Source organism: Micromesistius poutassou, assembly GCF_964030765.1.
Source record: "Micromesistius poutassou genome assembly, chromosome: 14".
In the NCBI taxonomy this organism is placed as follows: Eukaryota; Metazoa; Chordata; class Actinopteri; order Gadiformes; family Gadidae; genus Micromesistius; species Micromesistius poutassou.
The window spans coordinates 16,115,224-16,132,420 of NC_140284.1; the positions used below are offsets into that span (position 1 = coordinate 16,115,224).

At 39.1% G+C, this 17,197-nt stretch overlaps 1 protein-coding gene across 1 annotated transcript; it reads right to left on the reverse strand.

Moving 5' to 3' along the window:
• Window positions 1–1,878: 1,878 nt before the first annotated feature.
• Window positions 1,879–15,921, reverse strand: morc3a (MORC family CW-type zinc finger 3a). Its single transcript, XM_084478713.1, has 19 exons — window positions 15,873–15,921; window positions 12,293–12,365; window positions 11,907–12,039; window positions 11,176–11,402; window positions 9,533–9,683; window positions 7,742–7,889; window positions 7,442–7,570; window positions 7,042–7,161; window positions 6,072–6,175; window positions 5,716–5,811; window positions 5,235–5,363; window positions 4,714–4,788; window positions 4,487–4,535; window positions 4,168–4,245; window positions 3,965–4,010; window positions 3,792–3,858; window positions 3,005–3,713; window positions 2,674–2,735; window positions 1,879–2,567 (listed from the first exon to the last, which is right to left on the reverse strand). Exons 1-19 carry the CDS (start codon window positions 15,912–15,914, stop codon window positions 2,516–2,518), a joined length of 2,490 nt encoding a protein of 829 aa, XP_084334839.1. The 5' UTR covers window positions 15,915–15,921; the 3' UTR covers window positions 1,879–2,515.
• Between the last annotated feature and the right edge of the window lie 1,276 nt (window positions 15,922–17,197).

Here is a 17,197-nt window from a genome sequence, read left to right on the forward strand (position 1 = left end):
TTTAGGTCATTAAAATTATCAATAGTTATCGATATCGATCAAGTTATATCGTGATATTTCTTTCGGCCATATCGCCCAGGCCTAGATAGAAGGTTCAATTCATTCCAGTAATACTCAAACAAGTAATACGCAAACTAGCAGAGTTATATATTTACAAGCTATATATTTTCTCTTTATGCATCAACTTATATTTTTATTAGGAGAAGGAACCAGCAGGTGCAAGCAAGACAGGGAGGAGGAACAGGGCCACAGGTGAGGACTTACCATGGTTTAGTAGTTTTAACAGTGTAGCAAACTATGTTTAGAGCTCTTATTCTATCATATATATATATCTTTTTAATATATATATATGTATATTATATTAAGACAACAAGGTATTTAAATCAAAGTATGTTGGTTAATACCTTTACCTTTAAAATGTAGTATAACAAAGCAAACTACATGAGATGGACAATATATTTTCTCTTTTTATTAGGAGAAGGAAGTTATGCAGCCAGCAGGTACAAGCAGGACAGATGAAGCAACAGGTCCACAGGTGAGGTCCTACAATGGTTTAGTAGTTTTAACAGTGTAGACTACGTTTTAGGCTCTTATACTGGGGTGCTTTTGATGATAGAGTCCATAGAATGGCATTATACAGAGTAGCTACATTTGTTATGCTTTTTTAGTTACATTTTCTGAGGAGGTAATTGGTAACGGTCCACATGCTAGGGAGGATGTAGATGACAAGTGACAGTAGCATCGACAGTGAGATTGTAAAGGCAGTTCAGTATAATATAAAAGATGTCATTATTGTTTGGAACAAGCCTAAACATGCAAGTACACAAGTACAGAGTATGGCAAATAGGCTTCATCATTTAGCAAAATACTGTAGGTGTGTCTCTGTTTCAGAATAGGCAATTGTACTTTCGGCTCTTGACTGTACCCCAACAGTAATCAATATTTTATTTTCCTAATATTAAATATGATTCTTGGCTAAACCTTCAAGGTCTTAAAAATGGTCGAAAAGTAAGATATCCTAGCAAATTATGTTTGTAAGGTGAAAAGCTTGAAAAGGGAATACATTTGGTCATAATAGAGCTGTATATAGTTTTTAATAGTTTGGCCCATGTGTGCGTGCACATGAACCACTTGGAATGGGTATGGGTAGAATAAAATAAATAAAAAGTCCCTACCAATATTAAAATCAAACCTATGCCCTTGACCGCCATCTTATATTTGATGTAAACTGTGTTTCTTTCTAAACTATTCAGATGGGAGTTTATTAGGCACTTGGTGACTGAAGCGAATGTGGTCACCAGATCATAATTAATACGTAATTAAATAATCCAGAATTTGACATGCATCAAATTATGACGTTACTGAAGGATGAAGAGAATGTTTTGTTAAAAAGGTACAATGATACAATGAAACATTTAGGCGACTGGTAATGTATTAATATATATGCACCCTAAACCTAACAAAATATATAGATTCAGTTTTATACTGCAGTTCTACTTACCTTACCCTTAATTCATAAATAAAGCATACACCAGTTTTGTATGGGGAAAACCTGCCTTGTCTAAAAAAATTTTTATCAATTGAATCAAGCTATACTTTTTGTTAAATCTTTTTCACATTATTGTAAATGTGCAGTGAAAGTAAGAAACATGTTGCACACTATGAGGAGCCCAAGACCTCTTGTCCGGTAAAGGATCAATGTTCAGGGAGGGCATCTTTACCGGATAAGCTCACACCGTAGCGTTATACTATAGGCCTAACCCTCACTCAGACGGGAGAATGGCAAAAACATAGGATTTTACCGCTTTCTCTAAATTGGGGACTTATTTCAGTAAATAAAGTGATAAATTGCATAGATTACAGTTGATTATGGTTCAATGGCTCTTTATTATATTGATAATTGTTATGAACAGCACACAAACCCCAACAATCAGCACAAAAAACCCCAAAATATATTATGAATATTATATTATATTATATTATAATATTATAATTAATATTATGAATACAAAAAATAAATAACGTTGTCCCATCTTACCAATAGAATGTTATGTTATGTTTCATACAATTATCTCTACAAACAATTTACATCAACAATATATATTTTAATTTCTGATTTATTTATGGAGACCGGTCTGACACCAAAAACTTCCATCACATCAGGGCCCTTACAAAACAATATTTACGATGACATTTTCAAACACGAAGGAGTAATCAAAATATAAACAGTTTACAATATTATAATCATTAAAAAAGCTGGAATCGAGACTAACTCCAGGTCATCCTGGAGCCTAGCCAACTACTCTGTATATAATAGCTAAACGCTGTCTTTGCCAAAATCCAAAAGGTGCCCGTGGGACTCTGAAGGACACTGAATGTTGACCTTGCTTTGGTGAGATAGGTGGGGAGTTTACCCCAAACAGCTTTGTAACCAACATGGGTCAATGGTACTGCTGTGAAGTAGGACCGTTGCTACGGAGGACCTGTTCCAATATCTCCTCAATGCACTCGTAGTTCAGTCGGTCGAGTTCACAAGGTCCAGCATTTTTTTTTTTAGCTCTGTCAGACTGTTCCAGAGTTGACGAGAGAGACAGAAATATAACGATACATATTGTGTACTTTTTAATTGGAGGCAATTTATACCAATCAATAGATAGAGTGAGAGGGACTAACCTTGACTTGTTCTTTTCACACTGAGCAGAAATGGTGGCTTTCTCCTCCTCCAACTGCTTCACCTAAAGGGGAATCACATGGTGTTTAAAGTTCTAACAAGTCGTGTTGATTTTATTTGTATAAAACTCCCAGTTGCGGTCTCAAAGGGCTTCACAAGCCTTCTCACAATCATTCTTTTCGCATTTCAGACGCATTGCAACAAAATGTTTGCCCTCACTTCAAGTTCAAGTATTTAAGTACCTTAAGTCAGGTACACAGAGAAACTGAGGACGAAGCTGGGCACTGAAAAGTTTAAGAAAAGGCAAGCCACCTGCAGCCTACTAAATCAAACCTTTAAGTGCAGTGTCTTTGTCACGTTGCTGCTTTGGTCCAATCTACACGTCAAGTCTTCAAAATGCTTCGCATGTTCCTGGTTTTGGCGGGAATGGGCCTCCAGTAATGCCTCTTTTTCTCTGCTCAGCTTCTCTGCCTTCTCTCTGGCTGTCTGACAGTCTGCACACTGCTTCTTGGCCTCTAGTTGTGCATGGAGCTCCTTAACCTTCTCTTTGAAGGAGTCTCTCTCATCAGACACAGACTGCAGTAGCTCCATGAGCTGGTCTTGCTGTTCTTGGGCATGGATGATGCTAATCATTCCCTCCTCCATCACTCTAGCTCCATTGTTTGCCGCTGTGCTGCTGTTCATCTCCTCCTCATCCTTCACTCGTGGTCCTTGCATCTGGGTGCTTTTGTCCCTCATCTCCCCCGTGGCATCATTTCCTGTAGAACTTGCCTCCAAGAATGCATGGCTAAAGGTCATCCCGTAAGAGGAATCCATCGGGTCACTCTCTGCCCTCACTCCGACCGGGGGGAGGGTGGGCTCCGTCGGTGCAGGAGTACTGCTGCCCTCAAATAGGTTGTTGTCAATGTTTAAGTCCTTGCAAGGGACAGGGGTTGGTGGGGACGTAGAGCTGCTCAGGCTCATGACTAAATTTCTCTTGAGACTATTTAGCTTCAGTCTTTTGGATTTGTTTTGTGGAGTCGTAGGCTGCTGCCTTTTCATCCTGGAATTCAACAAACAGAAATTAAGATTTTCCAAGACAATAACGTGAAAAACATGTGGGGGTTAAAGGCAGTCCTACCTTGAGGGGGTTTTTGACAGTGAGAATACATCTGTAATTACCGGATGACTAGTGGACACACCAGATGCTAGAGAAAAAATTATATGAAATATATTACAAAAAACAGAAGGTGAAGAAAACAGGAGGTAAAAATAAAGTATGTACCACCCAGATAATACAAAAACACATTTTACCAGAAGCGCCCTCTCCTGGTGTCTGTGGTGTGTTCGGGGTGGAGGTCTTGTTGTCATGATCAAAAGTTAGTTTTAGTATTATTGTAGAAATACTATTTACATGTGATATTATTCAATATGTAATTCACTACATTAGTTATATATTTATATGTCATCTGTAGAAGTCAGTTAGAACTAGAAACTACTTCATACACACCACGCACCATTTGTCTCCACTCGCTCTTCTCCTTCTGTCTTCTGAGGGCCTCGGTTTTGAGGAGAAGCCTTTTCTCTTCCTGATACTAGTGGACACATGATAACAGAAGACTTGATGGTTAAAGACCTTTTCTCACCAAACTTTTTTCAATCTACCTATAGTTTTTTGTCTTTTACGTAATAAACATTCATTATTATCATTATTATGATAATGGTACAGATATAATCAATATTTTAATTACCATTTATTGTTTACCATACCATTTACCATTTAAACAATACTACATACAGTATAATATGATTTATATCTGAAGACATTTTCCTCACCTTTTTGAATTCTTTCATCTCGTCTTGTTTCTTTTTTTCCTCCTTCTCCCTGTAAACATAAACAATACAATTATCAGAAACGCCAATGTCAGTAAATGTACAGTTTTCAGTATGTGACTAAAACACCACATACACATACATACATACTTTTTTTACTGACAAAAAACACAAAGGTTGAATTTGTTTACCAGGCTAAGTGAAGAAGAAATGTTAAAAATGAACCCTACTGTATCTTATAGGTCTTAGGGTTTGCTGGCTGCTCAGAATCAGAGTCCTCTGGCTCTTCCATCGTCTGACAGCTCCTGAATGAGGAGATATGAATATATAACAATACAAATGCTATAACAATGATTGTGTCCCCTACAGCAGATTTCAATCTGGATTAATCATTCAATATGCTAATAATCCTCCTTTTTAAGGAACAATAAAGAATATAAAGTATACTAGTATATAATAAAATTATTTTAACATCAATTGTTTCCCAAATTGATTCCCAAAATGATGAAAAGTGCAACAGTTGACTTGCATTTATTGTGGTGGTGAATGCATATGGATTAATTTCAAGATAGCCAGGTTGCTGAAAATGTCCCATCTAATTTCAGTAGCTGCTTTTATCCAGAGCGACTTACAGTTAATTAGTATAGATTGGCATTAAGGCATCTTGATGCCCAAAGACCTCTTGGTCAAGTCATCGACTGACATCCGATTGACATCGGGGATCAAACCCAGAACCTTTCAGCTATCTTACCTGAACTGAGGGTCGGGGTTCATGTAGCAGAACCACTCTTCAGGAAGTTTATCCTTGTTAATTCCATCCGGCAGCCTCCGCCACTGCTGACACCCATCACACTGGGCCCAGTTCTGATCCGGGCGTTTTCTATAGAACACAGGAACACAGAACCACTCCAATTATCAGCAACGTCCTCATAAGAGCGTCCAGTGACAGTAGACAACATTGGGATTCTTAGCTTGACAAAACGACAAGTATCACAGTATGAGGCAGTATGGCTGTAGTATCTAGCTGCAGCCATTGAAGATTATTTCATTTCATTTCATTTCAAACCTTTATTTACACTCGTAGGGCATTGAGGTTTCCCTCATTTACAATGTCGACGAGTTTACATCAAAGGACAAGCAAAAATAAAATAAAAAACAACATAAAATAAAAAAACAACATTATACAGGTAACTGACGGTATGATGACGATACGCGATCTGGTTGTGACTTACTCTTCTTCCTCAATGGGTACGTTGTCGCCCTTTCTCTTAAACCGAATTTCTTTACAGTATTCTTCTAACTTGGTTGCAACATTTCTGATAGTGTTCCTGTAAAACAAACAAAGAAAATGTCAGCCTTGTGTCTTGATAAGAGGGACAGTGTAGTGGTTAGGGTGGTTGACCCGAGGCCCTGGGCTCAAACCCCAATATCAACAGTCTACATGTAGGCACTCTTGAGCCGGATTCTAACCTCTTCCAGCTCATACAGACATCTGAATTCACTGCTTGTTGCTTTGTGGAAAAATGGCTGCTAAATGCCGATGATAAATTAATTCATGGCTGTGAAATCATGATTCTACAGGCCTTACCTGTACTTATCATCAGTGTTGTCAAAGTCCTGTTTGTTGTGAGTCGGTTCCAGAAAATTACATTCAATCACACCGATGACTCCGATGCCTTGCTTGTTGCTAGCCTGTTACATACAGCAATGTTTACCAACACAAACACCAAAGTATGAATGATAAGAAATTATTAAAAGGCGCATATTAAACTAGACATGTGAATTTTCAGAAGAAAATGCGTGTGGTTGCATGCCAACTCCTGCTGACAATATTCTGTGAGCACGCTGACATGCTAATGACACCGTTTGCCAGTCCCTTGGCCGCTTTGAAGCGGACTTGTGATTAATAGAACAATGGGGCTTAGTTATGGCGCCCCCTGTCGCCCAAGAGGTCCTTTACCTTTGGAGACCTTCTGACACGTGGTTTCTAACTTAAACCGCTCTAAGTTGTTAAAATTCGGAATGGCTGAAGTTAAAGTAAAAAAAAAAAAAATTAAGTCTGCATTGCTGGAGTGGGACATAATTCGTGCATATAATTTATTATTCATTTTTATGCTTTATTCCTGAAGAGTTAGACAGGAAATATCGCCCCATAAATTTATATTTTCATAAATAAAATAAGGCGCTCTAAACAGATTCCCTGCTCCTCGAGGTGGCGCTCCACACATTAATGAAGGAAACTTGAATGGAATTTAACTAACCAAAGACGAGTAACTGAAAAACTCAGATTGGACCGTGAGTAAAAAGACAGAAATCCAGCACTTTACCCTTTCACAGTCATTTTGTATTCATCGTTAGACAAATATCGCCATGTATCGCGTATCAGATCGTGAGGTACCCTGTGATTCCCACCCCTAGCATTTATACCTCAAAGACTTTTGGAGTAGATAATTAGGAAAAATAGAGGGGAAGAAAAATGTAAATAGTAAGGCACATGATAACAATAGTGTGGCTTGCTTTGCAACCACACTAATTATTGCAAACAAGCACACACTCACGTTTAGCTGACAGCCGACACGATGATACGCCTTCATGAGTCGGTTCTTGTGGTACATCATGAGGCCATAATGCTCCTTGCTCTTCGTGTTGTACCCAAAGGTGATGGGGATTTTTAGTTTCTAGAACGGGACTTAAGGAACAATCTGGACCAGAATAACTGATGTAGATTCTCCACAGAATGAAAAACATGTCATGCATAAATAAACCAATGACACACAAACAAACAACCAATAAACACTAGCTCCTAGCCATCCCTTAACAAAGACAACCATGCTATAAACTGGAGTTCCCAGAAGCTACACCATGTAGCAGTCCACTGTTACCGGGTTAAGGGGCAGAGAATGAATTATTTCTTCTGCTGCAAGAAGAACCTTGAACGTTTGTGGACGTAAAGGATACGACAAAAGAAGGCTTGTAGATTTCTTTTGCGATGTGGGCCAGGCTCTTAGAGATGAGCTGAGTCTTCACCTTCTGTCCTCGAATGTTGATCTGCATACGAGGCTTCATGTAGAGGACGCTGCAGTATGCCTACGTTTAGTATAGATACAAAACTAAATTCAACCTTTCATAGATACAAGTATGCATATCCCTAACACAACCACAACTAAACATTTACCATCTAGTCGCTTTTTAGTCATAAAGATATGTCTTATTGGTAAGTGGTAAAGTACATAGCATTCTGAGGTCGCTAAAACTTACACGCAAGGAGGAGTCACTCTCAGGGACTGAATAGTCTGATCGCCCCCGTCTTTGGTTTGGTTCAGTCGTTGATTTAAGGACATCAGAGGGAATGCAGATATCATAGCGGTCTGTGGTGAAATCAAACTCCATATTCCCTGCAAACGTCCTATAATGAAAATATGAAATAAATAAAGATTGCAGAAAGAAATACATGAACTAAGGTTAAATGTATTTGCAATAGTCTTTATATAATCTAAATATGTATCAATATTAGACAAAGCAATCTCAAAAATCAATATTGATGAAAGCAACGACCGCGGGGTCCTACATGGAATGGAGAGTGTGGTGAGCATTGCCTGATGCAAACATCATATTTGACATCATTTGATTTTGTGCCGTGTCTCACAATATGTTTGGTTGAGGTCGGAATCAAACAGTGGACCTCCTGTGCAACATTGCTTAGCATTGCCGCTACACTCTCTACCACTTGCAGGTATCCACCAGAAGGGGCAGGACAGACTATGTTTTGAGAAGGAGGAGTCTTCCATACTTTGCACAAAAGTTTAGCTAGTTAAGTATAAAATGTCATTGATATGCCATAAGAGCAGGTTTAACAGAAGTAAACTGTGAGTGTGGGGTTGATGGCCGGTTTAAGTTGGCTGGCTGGGTGAGGCTGCACATCTGTTTTGCAACAATCAATGAGAACAGGTTAAACCATCCATCAAACACTGGAGAGATGGCTGCATGTTTCTCTGCTATGAATCATTAATCCTACAACGTATAAACTGGTTATAATAATAAACTCTATGCTACCAACAATATACCTATTCTCAACATCTACAACCTGTGTCCGGGTTAGAGGGGGCCAGTAAAGGCCACCTAGGTGGCCTGTGGCGACAGACTTTGAAACCTATATAATCAAAACATCAACAATGCCTCTATGACAAATGTGGCAAAGTGTATTTCAAGGCATTTCTGACAACTGGTCTTAACAAAAACTAGGGATGTGAATAACTCAAATTTTTCATGGTTGAATAATCAGTGGGTGGTATGAACGAATAATCGATTATTCGATGTGTGCCGACATTCACAAAGGCAGCCATGGATCATCTGCAAGGAATCACTCAATATCTTAAATGCAAAAAAAACAACTTTAACAGTGATCAGTGTTTGTGTTGTATTCATATATATATTAATATTTATGCTTGTGTATTGTGTATATAGTTTTTCTGTACATGATTAATAATAATAAAATCAACTAATAGTGCTACAGAACCAACATTGTTTCTGTCCGTTAATTCTTGTTTATTTGAATGGGAAAAAATGTTAACGGTCCAAATGTTAAAAATCGGCTTTGACCCTCAGGAACGAATAATCGAATAATCGAATATTCTAACCCATCCCTAACAAAAACAAGGGTTCCTACCAATGTTGTAGGACCCCTGATTAGTTCCAATTATTAATTTATACTAATAGTTATTGATTCAGCTTACCTAACCCAATTTGCTTGTATATGAGATATTTTCATATAAAATCAATGATAATGTTTGCATGGCTAAAGAGGCCATATTATATTGTTTTTGGTCCTTTCTCATTATAGGACTCAAGAACAATTTTCAAACATTCTAAAACATTATTTTGTGTCCGTCGGTCACAGGTGTAGTGTGATTAGCCGTTACAAGCCGTTTTGGAAATCTGCCCCTTATGACATCACAGGTGGGCGTGTCCACCTGTGATGTCATGTCATAGGACCTTTAATGTGAATCTGTCCTCCAGAGAAGCCTAGTAACCATGGGGATAAACCCAGACCTGCGGAGGTTCCAGATGATGATCCGGGTCCCCGTGCTGGAGCAGGAGGACTCGATAGCTTGGAGCTCAGTGAGCAGCTCTTCCTCAGTGTTGAAGGGTGAGTGGTCCAGGATGTCCCTCAGACTGGCCAGGTGCTCCTCCATCACACTGAGTAGTCACTCGGGTCAAGGAAGTTCTTACTAGGCTTTGCTGATAGATAGATCTATCTATCCATCTATCCATCCATCTATATAAAGTCAGCGCAAGGTAAGGTTTAGCTACTTCCCTAGCTTTATCTATATTGGTGCACAACCTTATTATATATGCTGCATATGGAACCAAAAAAAATATTTGTCTTAAAGGGTGATCACCCCTTTAACCCCCCCCCCCACACACACATAACAATCTAAAATAAAACAAACTAATATCCCCTTAAAAAGGCTCTAGCTGAAGAACCGAATGTGGCTTTATTAACATATCCACCGTCATTTAGTTTATGATAACAGTGATTAAAAAGACACAACAGCAATTATAGCTGCTGCGCAGCAATGGGTCGGGTCCGGGCTAATTTTGGCAAATTCTGAGCAACAAACAGGAGAATAGGAAGACAGGACAGTTGACCTTATAATGTTCAATTTGCACCAGTTGAGGATTGAACCCACAACCTCTGGAACCAAATACCATTGTCTATCGCACTGAGCTAATTGGCTAATTGGCAAGTGGCATTTCAACAGTGGCTTCACAAATTGAGTAAGCCATTCACTGTCGTGCAGTCAAAATTTCAGAAATTCAGTCATCTAAACAAAAATCTGATAATACATAAATTGCATCTTGACAGCATGGAAATTTTGGTGATTTGTTTTTAATGATAAGTGTTTTGCTTCATAAGAGAAAATATGATGTTTAAAAATTCCACTCTCACATTGGCTGCAGTTGTTCCCATGAGAGCAGAATTCAAAATGTTCTCAAAAATTCAGTTTTTGAGATAAAATTCTGATATTTGCCAAACTTCATCAACCATGACTCCAGAATATTCTCAATTTTTTTCAGGAAGATTGAAAATGTATTTATCAAGAATTTGATGGTATACGTTTACAGTACTGTTTACAGTCATACGTTTTCATGCACTGTAGGATCAATTTTTGCTTAATCAAAAATCCGAGAAACAAGTTTTGTTGAGGACGGTCTGGAGATGCTCTGTACCAAGTTTGGTGACAATTGAGCAAAAATTGTGGGAGGAGATACATTTTAAAAGTTTTACAGTTATTGAAAAAAACAGAGTGATGGACTTCATAATTTGTAATGAGTTTAAGTGGACTAACGTTTCAGCAGTATTGAGGCTACATTGTGGTGAAGTTTCAACACTGTAGCATCTACCGTTGGTTTGGTAGGAATTTTTTTAGTTTTTAAATTGTGCATGTGCCCCCCCCTAGGAGGGGGGGGCACATGTCCTTGGAGTTGAGTGAATCTGGCATGGGACTGGACCTTTGTGCAAAGTTTGGTGAGTTTTCACCCATGGGAAGTATGACTTCCTTGGAAGAAGAAAGAAGAAGAAGAAGAAGAAAGAATTCCTAGGAATACAATAGGTTCCCGGCAGCTTAGCTGCCCGGACCCTAATGACCAGGAACACAGTGTATACCCATTTGACATGCTCAAAAGGATATACTTTTTTGCTTCTGGTTTCTTAATGCTTATGATGGGCACAGTGATCTGCTTAGCTCCGACCTTCTTCAGGTAAGTCTGTGACAGCATGCCAACACACAGGTCATTCTTTGATTTGGATAAAACGATGGCATCCTGGCCCAGACGCATTGAGCCAGACTTGAAACCGTTGCCATACATTCCAATGGGATGTTTGCCGTTCACAGCTTTTTTGTCGCTGTATCCGAAGCTATAAGGGAAAATATGTTTATGCATTAACCACTAAACTCATGACAAACTAATGAATATACTGAATTCCCTGATTTTGTGATATTATAAATAATCATTGTGGGATTGTGTGTGGATGATGGCTTTAAGCAGCCTAATCAGGGGGAAAGGCTGCAAACAGGCTGTTATATTGAGTAATCAGTGTGCATAGGTTAACCAGTCATCTCCATACACACATACACAATCTGGAGCCCAGTCACCTAGATGGAGTGTGGCAGCCATCTAGGTGGCGTGAAGCTTTTGTACACTGGACATTAGGCTCCAGCCGGTCTATTGTTAAAGTTGTGTTAATGAACATGGCAATGGTACTCCGCTGCCATGCAGGAGATCTCCCGAGTGTGTGTGGAGATGGCCGGTTTAATCTGTGCATACTGATTACTCAATGTGCAACAGGTGTGCAGCCTCACCCAGCCCCCCAGCCCCCCCACTACCACAATCATCAATACTGTAAATAATCGACTATCACCTGAGCATCCTATGCATCATGTCACAGCTGAGTCCGTTTCCGTTATCCATGAAGGTGAGACACTCCATGTTTTTGATCTGGGTCTTATCGATCCATATCTGTTTGGCATTGACATCAGGGTCGTATGCGTTGTCTTCAGAAGGAATTAAGGAAAATATCAAAGAATGCTTCAAATTAGGTCCATCCCAACATAAAATGGCTGCTATATTGTTATTAGGTTAATAATTTTTTTATTCTGCATTTGTGAAGGTCTCTATTAAAACATTTGAGCTTCTGTTAGATGTCAAGTGAATTTTTGGTCCTAGGTGACTTAAAGCACACTTCTACAAACCAAACTCCAACTAATGTATGCTTCCACATAAACCAATAGTTACAGGAGGACTCACCTATGAGTTCAGCAATAGCACTGAAGGGCCAGGTGTGGCTGGTAGAGTTGGTGTGGAGAAACTTTGGACAAAGCTGAAATAGGAATGCCAATTACTGATTACAAAACTACACATTTTTGCATAGTTTGCATCACTTTTGCATTACATTTTCATAGTCAACTCATCTTAGTGGTAGTTAGCAAGTTAACATTATGTTCCTTTGGGCCGTTTCATTGGAAGGAAATGACATAACGTGAATACAACTTACATTCAATACATTCACAACAATACATTCACTCAGGCTTGAACATGATTTCTGCTTGAGTCAGATACATTTTCACCAGCAATAGAGAGCAACAGTGTGGTTCCGGACATAAAAATCCCATAAATTTTCTCCATAGAGGTTTTGATTAAGTCATAATGTCAGAACCATCCAAAGTATTTATCACATGCTGTTATATTGCGAAAGCCAACCATTGCAAAATGGTTTGCAGTGGTTTATGGGAGCAGTAGTTCCTTCACTCTTAACAAAAAAGAATGGACAGAGTCTTACCTCTGCCTTTTCCTGTTTCCCAAATTATTTCCCCCCCGAATCAAACGTTTTATGGTCACGACTACCTTTCTACGATTTTTACGAAAAGTCAATGGAGAAACTGAATGGTAAATTTACTTCCGAACCAGGGGTGCGTTTGCCAAAACAGTCAGGAAGTTAGAATTTTGCGGACATATTACTAAGCCCAGTTGTACTATGCAGCAGCCAAAGTATGAATGTTTCCCAAAAATCTCCAGCTAACATAGCAATACATAGCTGACCTCTTCGTTGATTAGCTGCGTACTTATCAGTTAATACATAGTGAACAGATGTTTTCTGAAGGCGGAGTTCGTAGTTGCTCTGAGGCATTCAATCATCCACAGGTGGAAGCCTCACAAACTTTGATATTTATCTAGACTACATGCTTGTTATACAGTTGTGGTTAATATTCGTCAACTTGATTGTGTATAGCCTACCTATCCTTTGTATCAACATTAGAAACAATTGTTTGTTTGGAAAAAAACGTCACACGTTTTTAATGACACTGGCAAATTCATCAGCATAGGCCCTATCTATGCAATACAATATAGTTGCTGCAAACGTTTGATACGTTTATGGAAAAAAGATAATTCAAACAATGAATTTGGTGAGAAATTTGCGTTGTCTATACTATTCTCTGGGATATGGATAAGTAAATAAAATACTTTTCTCCCCAATTCTGTGCAAGACACAAATGACAAATGGAGTGGTTAGAGCACTCGCCCTGAGAGTAACAGGTTATTTTTTTTGGACACCGGTTCAAACCCTGCCATATGCATCTTGTTTCCTCAGTTCTAATGATAAGTGTAAACAACTTTTGAAGATTTTTAATGTTTGAAGTCTGTCGATCTCTTAACAGTACCTAGGCTGTATATTTCCCTCCTACAATATTTTGATAGCCTATTAATTTTGACAGGGGGGCAGCATCTTGTGTTGTCACTGCAGTGGATGCATGTTTCTTGATACTTTTTTTTATTTTAAATTGTAAATTGTATCACTGAATTCACTTCTCTAAAACATACTGCCCAGAATCTTATCACATATGTAAAAGTAACAGGGTTGTTAAAAAATATATTTGTGAGCCATTAAATGTCCAGTGATGTTCCACACCCTAAAATTTGGAGGCGAAACTGCACTAACTCGGATTGCTAATTGGGTAAAAAAGAAAAAGAAGACTGAATTCGGTTATGTGACCATGAATATCCAGGAAGCATGTGGCATAATATGGACCTACAACAGCCCAAGAGCCGTTGTAAATAATTTGCCTTTTTACCATGTGGGTAATAAGGAGTTTAATAACTTCGGAGCTTACTATGTAGGTGAAATGGTTTTGGGGAACACTTTCCTAATAACTGCTGAGTCCCTAAGAGGTAGGTTGCTAAGGAAGTTAGCAACTAATGCCACTTTTCCAACGACAGTACCAGCTCAACTCGCCACGACTTAGCACGGCACGACTTGGTTTGGTTCCAGGCACGTTGCGTTTCCATCTAAAAAAGTACCTATTCAATGTGGGCGGGTCGTAGAAAATAACCTAAGAACGTGGGCGGGTCGTCATTAGGTTTTAATCCCGGGAGACGGGATTCCTGGGAAATCTGATCAAGATTCCCAGCAAAAGTTGTGACGGGACATGGGAAATAAAATAAAATAAAAAACGCAGCAGCCTGTTTACGTCATTCAAAAGTACCAGCTCAGCTCGCTTGGAACCTCGACGGAGGTGCTACTAAAAAAGTACCCGGTACCAGGTACTTTATTTGCCAATAGAAACACAAAAAGAAAAGGCAGAGTCGAGGCGAGTTGAGCTGGTACTGTCGGTGGAAAAGGGGCATATGCTTTTGGGAAACAAACCCCAGAGCTGTTAAAAAAGGGTGTGGTCACTGTTGCGCTCTATACGGCATTTCAGAATGTTAGTAAACAATAGCCGTAACGACACTTCCGGGTGGCAGAACGAGCGGCTACCACTGACCAGAAGCCATCCAGCCGGCAGTAAACACAAATAATAATAATAAATAATAATAAATAAATAACAATAAAGACTATGTCACACAGTCAACAAAACATTGTTGTTGATCTGAAGTTGAAACGATGACGAAAACTATATTAATATAATATAATATATTATATATATATACATATATATATATATGTATATATATATTAATGAGACGTCCCGTAGCACCCCGCAAGAAGAAAATCATTAATTCAAGCCATTTACTCTGTTTTCTCGATCGTGGAAGGGTTTGTTTACTAGTGGTGCCAACGGAGAACGCATCGGCTTTTGCCACCCGGAAGAACATAATGTGACGTCATGGTGAATTGCCGTATAGTGGTGAAGACAACAACCATGATTCCCCACAACTTCATGACGTCATCAAACTAGGTTGTCTTAATTTGTCCACAAATGGATGCTAGGGAATCTATTTAACTATATATTAGACTGCAACCATCTATATGTATTCATGTTGTCCACAGGACAATATATTCATCTATCATCATCATATCATTCCATCAAAGAATAATTTAAACCTAGATTTGTTGTTCACTCATGTAATTGAACAGTACTGTTCTACCCTTATCCATAATTTATGCTTCAGAGGTGTTCATTGCCTGATGTGTTGAAATTTGTAATGATTTATCCGTATTTAAGGATTCATGTTTGCATCTATGCTTAAATTTAAAAGTTATGTAGGCCTACTGGTGCGCCAAATCCTAATCTCGCCTAGGGCACCAAAATGGCCAGGGCCGGCCCTGTTGACACTGTCTACCAATATAATCAAAACAACGGTATTGGAAATGGTAGCATTAGAGAGCTGAATATTGAACTCTGATGCTGAACTGAATCTCATTAAAGCGTGTTGTTTATCGACCACACAATACATTGGCTGCTATGGAGAAATGCAATGTTGCCCGCTACGTCCGTAACATCCCGCTTTATTTTAATTTCTGCGGTGATCATCGATAGATTTCGCTCCTGTGATGTCGTTAAGATAAGTATTGGCATAATTCTACCAATCTATTATATGTTAACCTTACCGTACTCAGCGGGACCCCGCGTACCGTCTGTGCAGCTGCCATGTTCCCGGGAAACCGAAACTAAAACTCTCTGAGTGCGGAAGAAAACCCGCCCACTGCAAATCATAAACTCGCCTCGGCTCTCTCTCTCTCTCTCTCTCTCTCTCTCTCTCTCTCTCTCTCTCTCTCTCTCTCTCTCTCTCTCTCTCTCTTATAAAATGCAATTCAATGTGGAAGTAATCCAAGTATTCAGAATACAATACCCAGATTGAGCAATGTAACGAAAAAGTATCCTTCCGAACACTGCACACAGGCAACACATAACAGTCAAGTCTGGATTTCAGTAGTGTGCAAATCACAGTTTTTGGTCCTATTGCATCTACTCTGAATCTCCGGCCTGAGGGGAGAACCTAAAAATGTTGGTGAAGGTGGCTTTTACAGTCTAAAATCGTGTTGGCTTTACGGACGACCTGTTGCTCGAAGATATATGTCAGAGGAGTCTTTGGCTACCTTCTCAATATGACTCATGTGGTTTCGGTCATTCACACTGATGCCGCCATACCAGGCAATAAATTAAAAGCTGAGGACAGATTGGATAAATGACTTATAAAAAAGGGTCATCAATACCTGCTCCACATTAAATGAGTTTAACTTCCTCAGGAACCTCAGTCAAACGGTAGACCATGAGGCACAATAGAAAACGGATCATAAACATAAGCTTAATATCTGTATCAAATAACACAATTTAAACGGTCAGTTAAACCGCACACCTCTGAATGCAGTCAGACCTACATTGATATACGCCCCTCTAGTGTCGAAGGATAGCACATCAAGGGATAAGATAAGACTGCCATAAACACCTAGATTCACACACACACACACACACACACACACACACACACACACACACACACACACACACACACACACACACACACACACACACACACACACTTGTATGCTGGATACCACTGGACACTCCCACTTGTGTTGTCACTAAGTCAAAGGTGTGGCGGAGGCAATTTTTCAATAAAATTTCAATAAGTGTATTTCTATAGGGGCAGTCTACATGCTGTTCATTCCAAACCTTTACTGGGACTTAGTTTACTAGTGCTTTTGTGTTCACAGAAAATATCAAATTACACGCTTGCAGTTGCCTGCCTCCAGCATCATGATTGTAAAGTGACCATGGTGTACACTTTCAGCATGAGATAAAACAGATAAAATTATCTTTATAAAAACTGTCTGACCATGTAACCAAGAGGGGGAAAACCAACTTTAATCTCTTGTATGAAGTGTCCTATACAATTTACAACTTCTCATCCTTCCATAATTCCCTTTCAAAA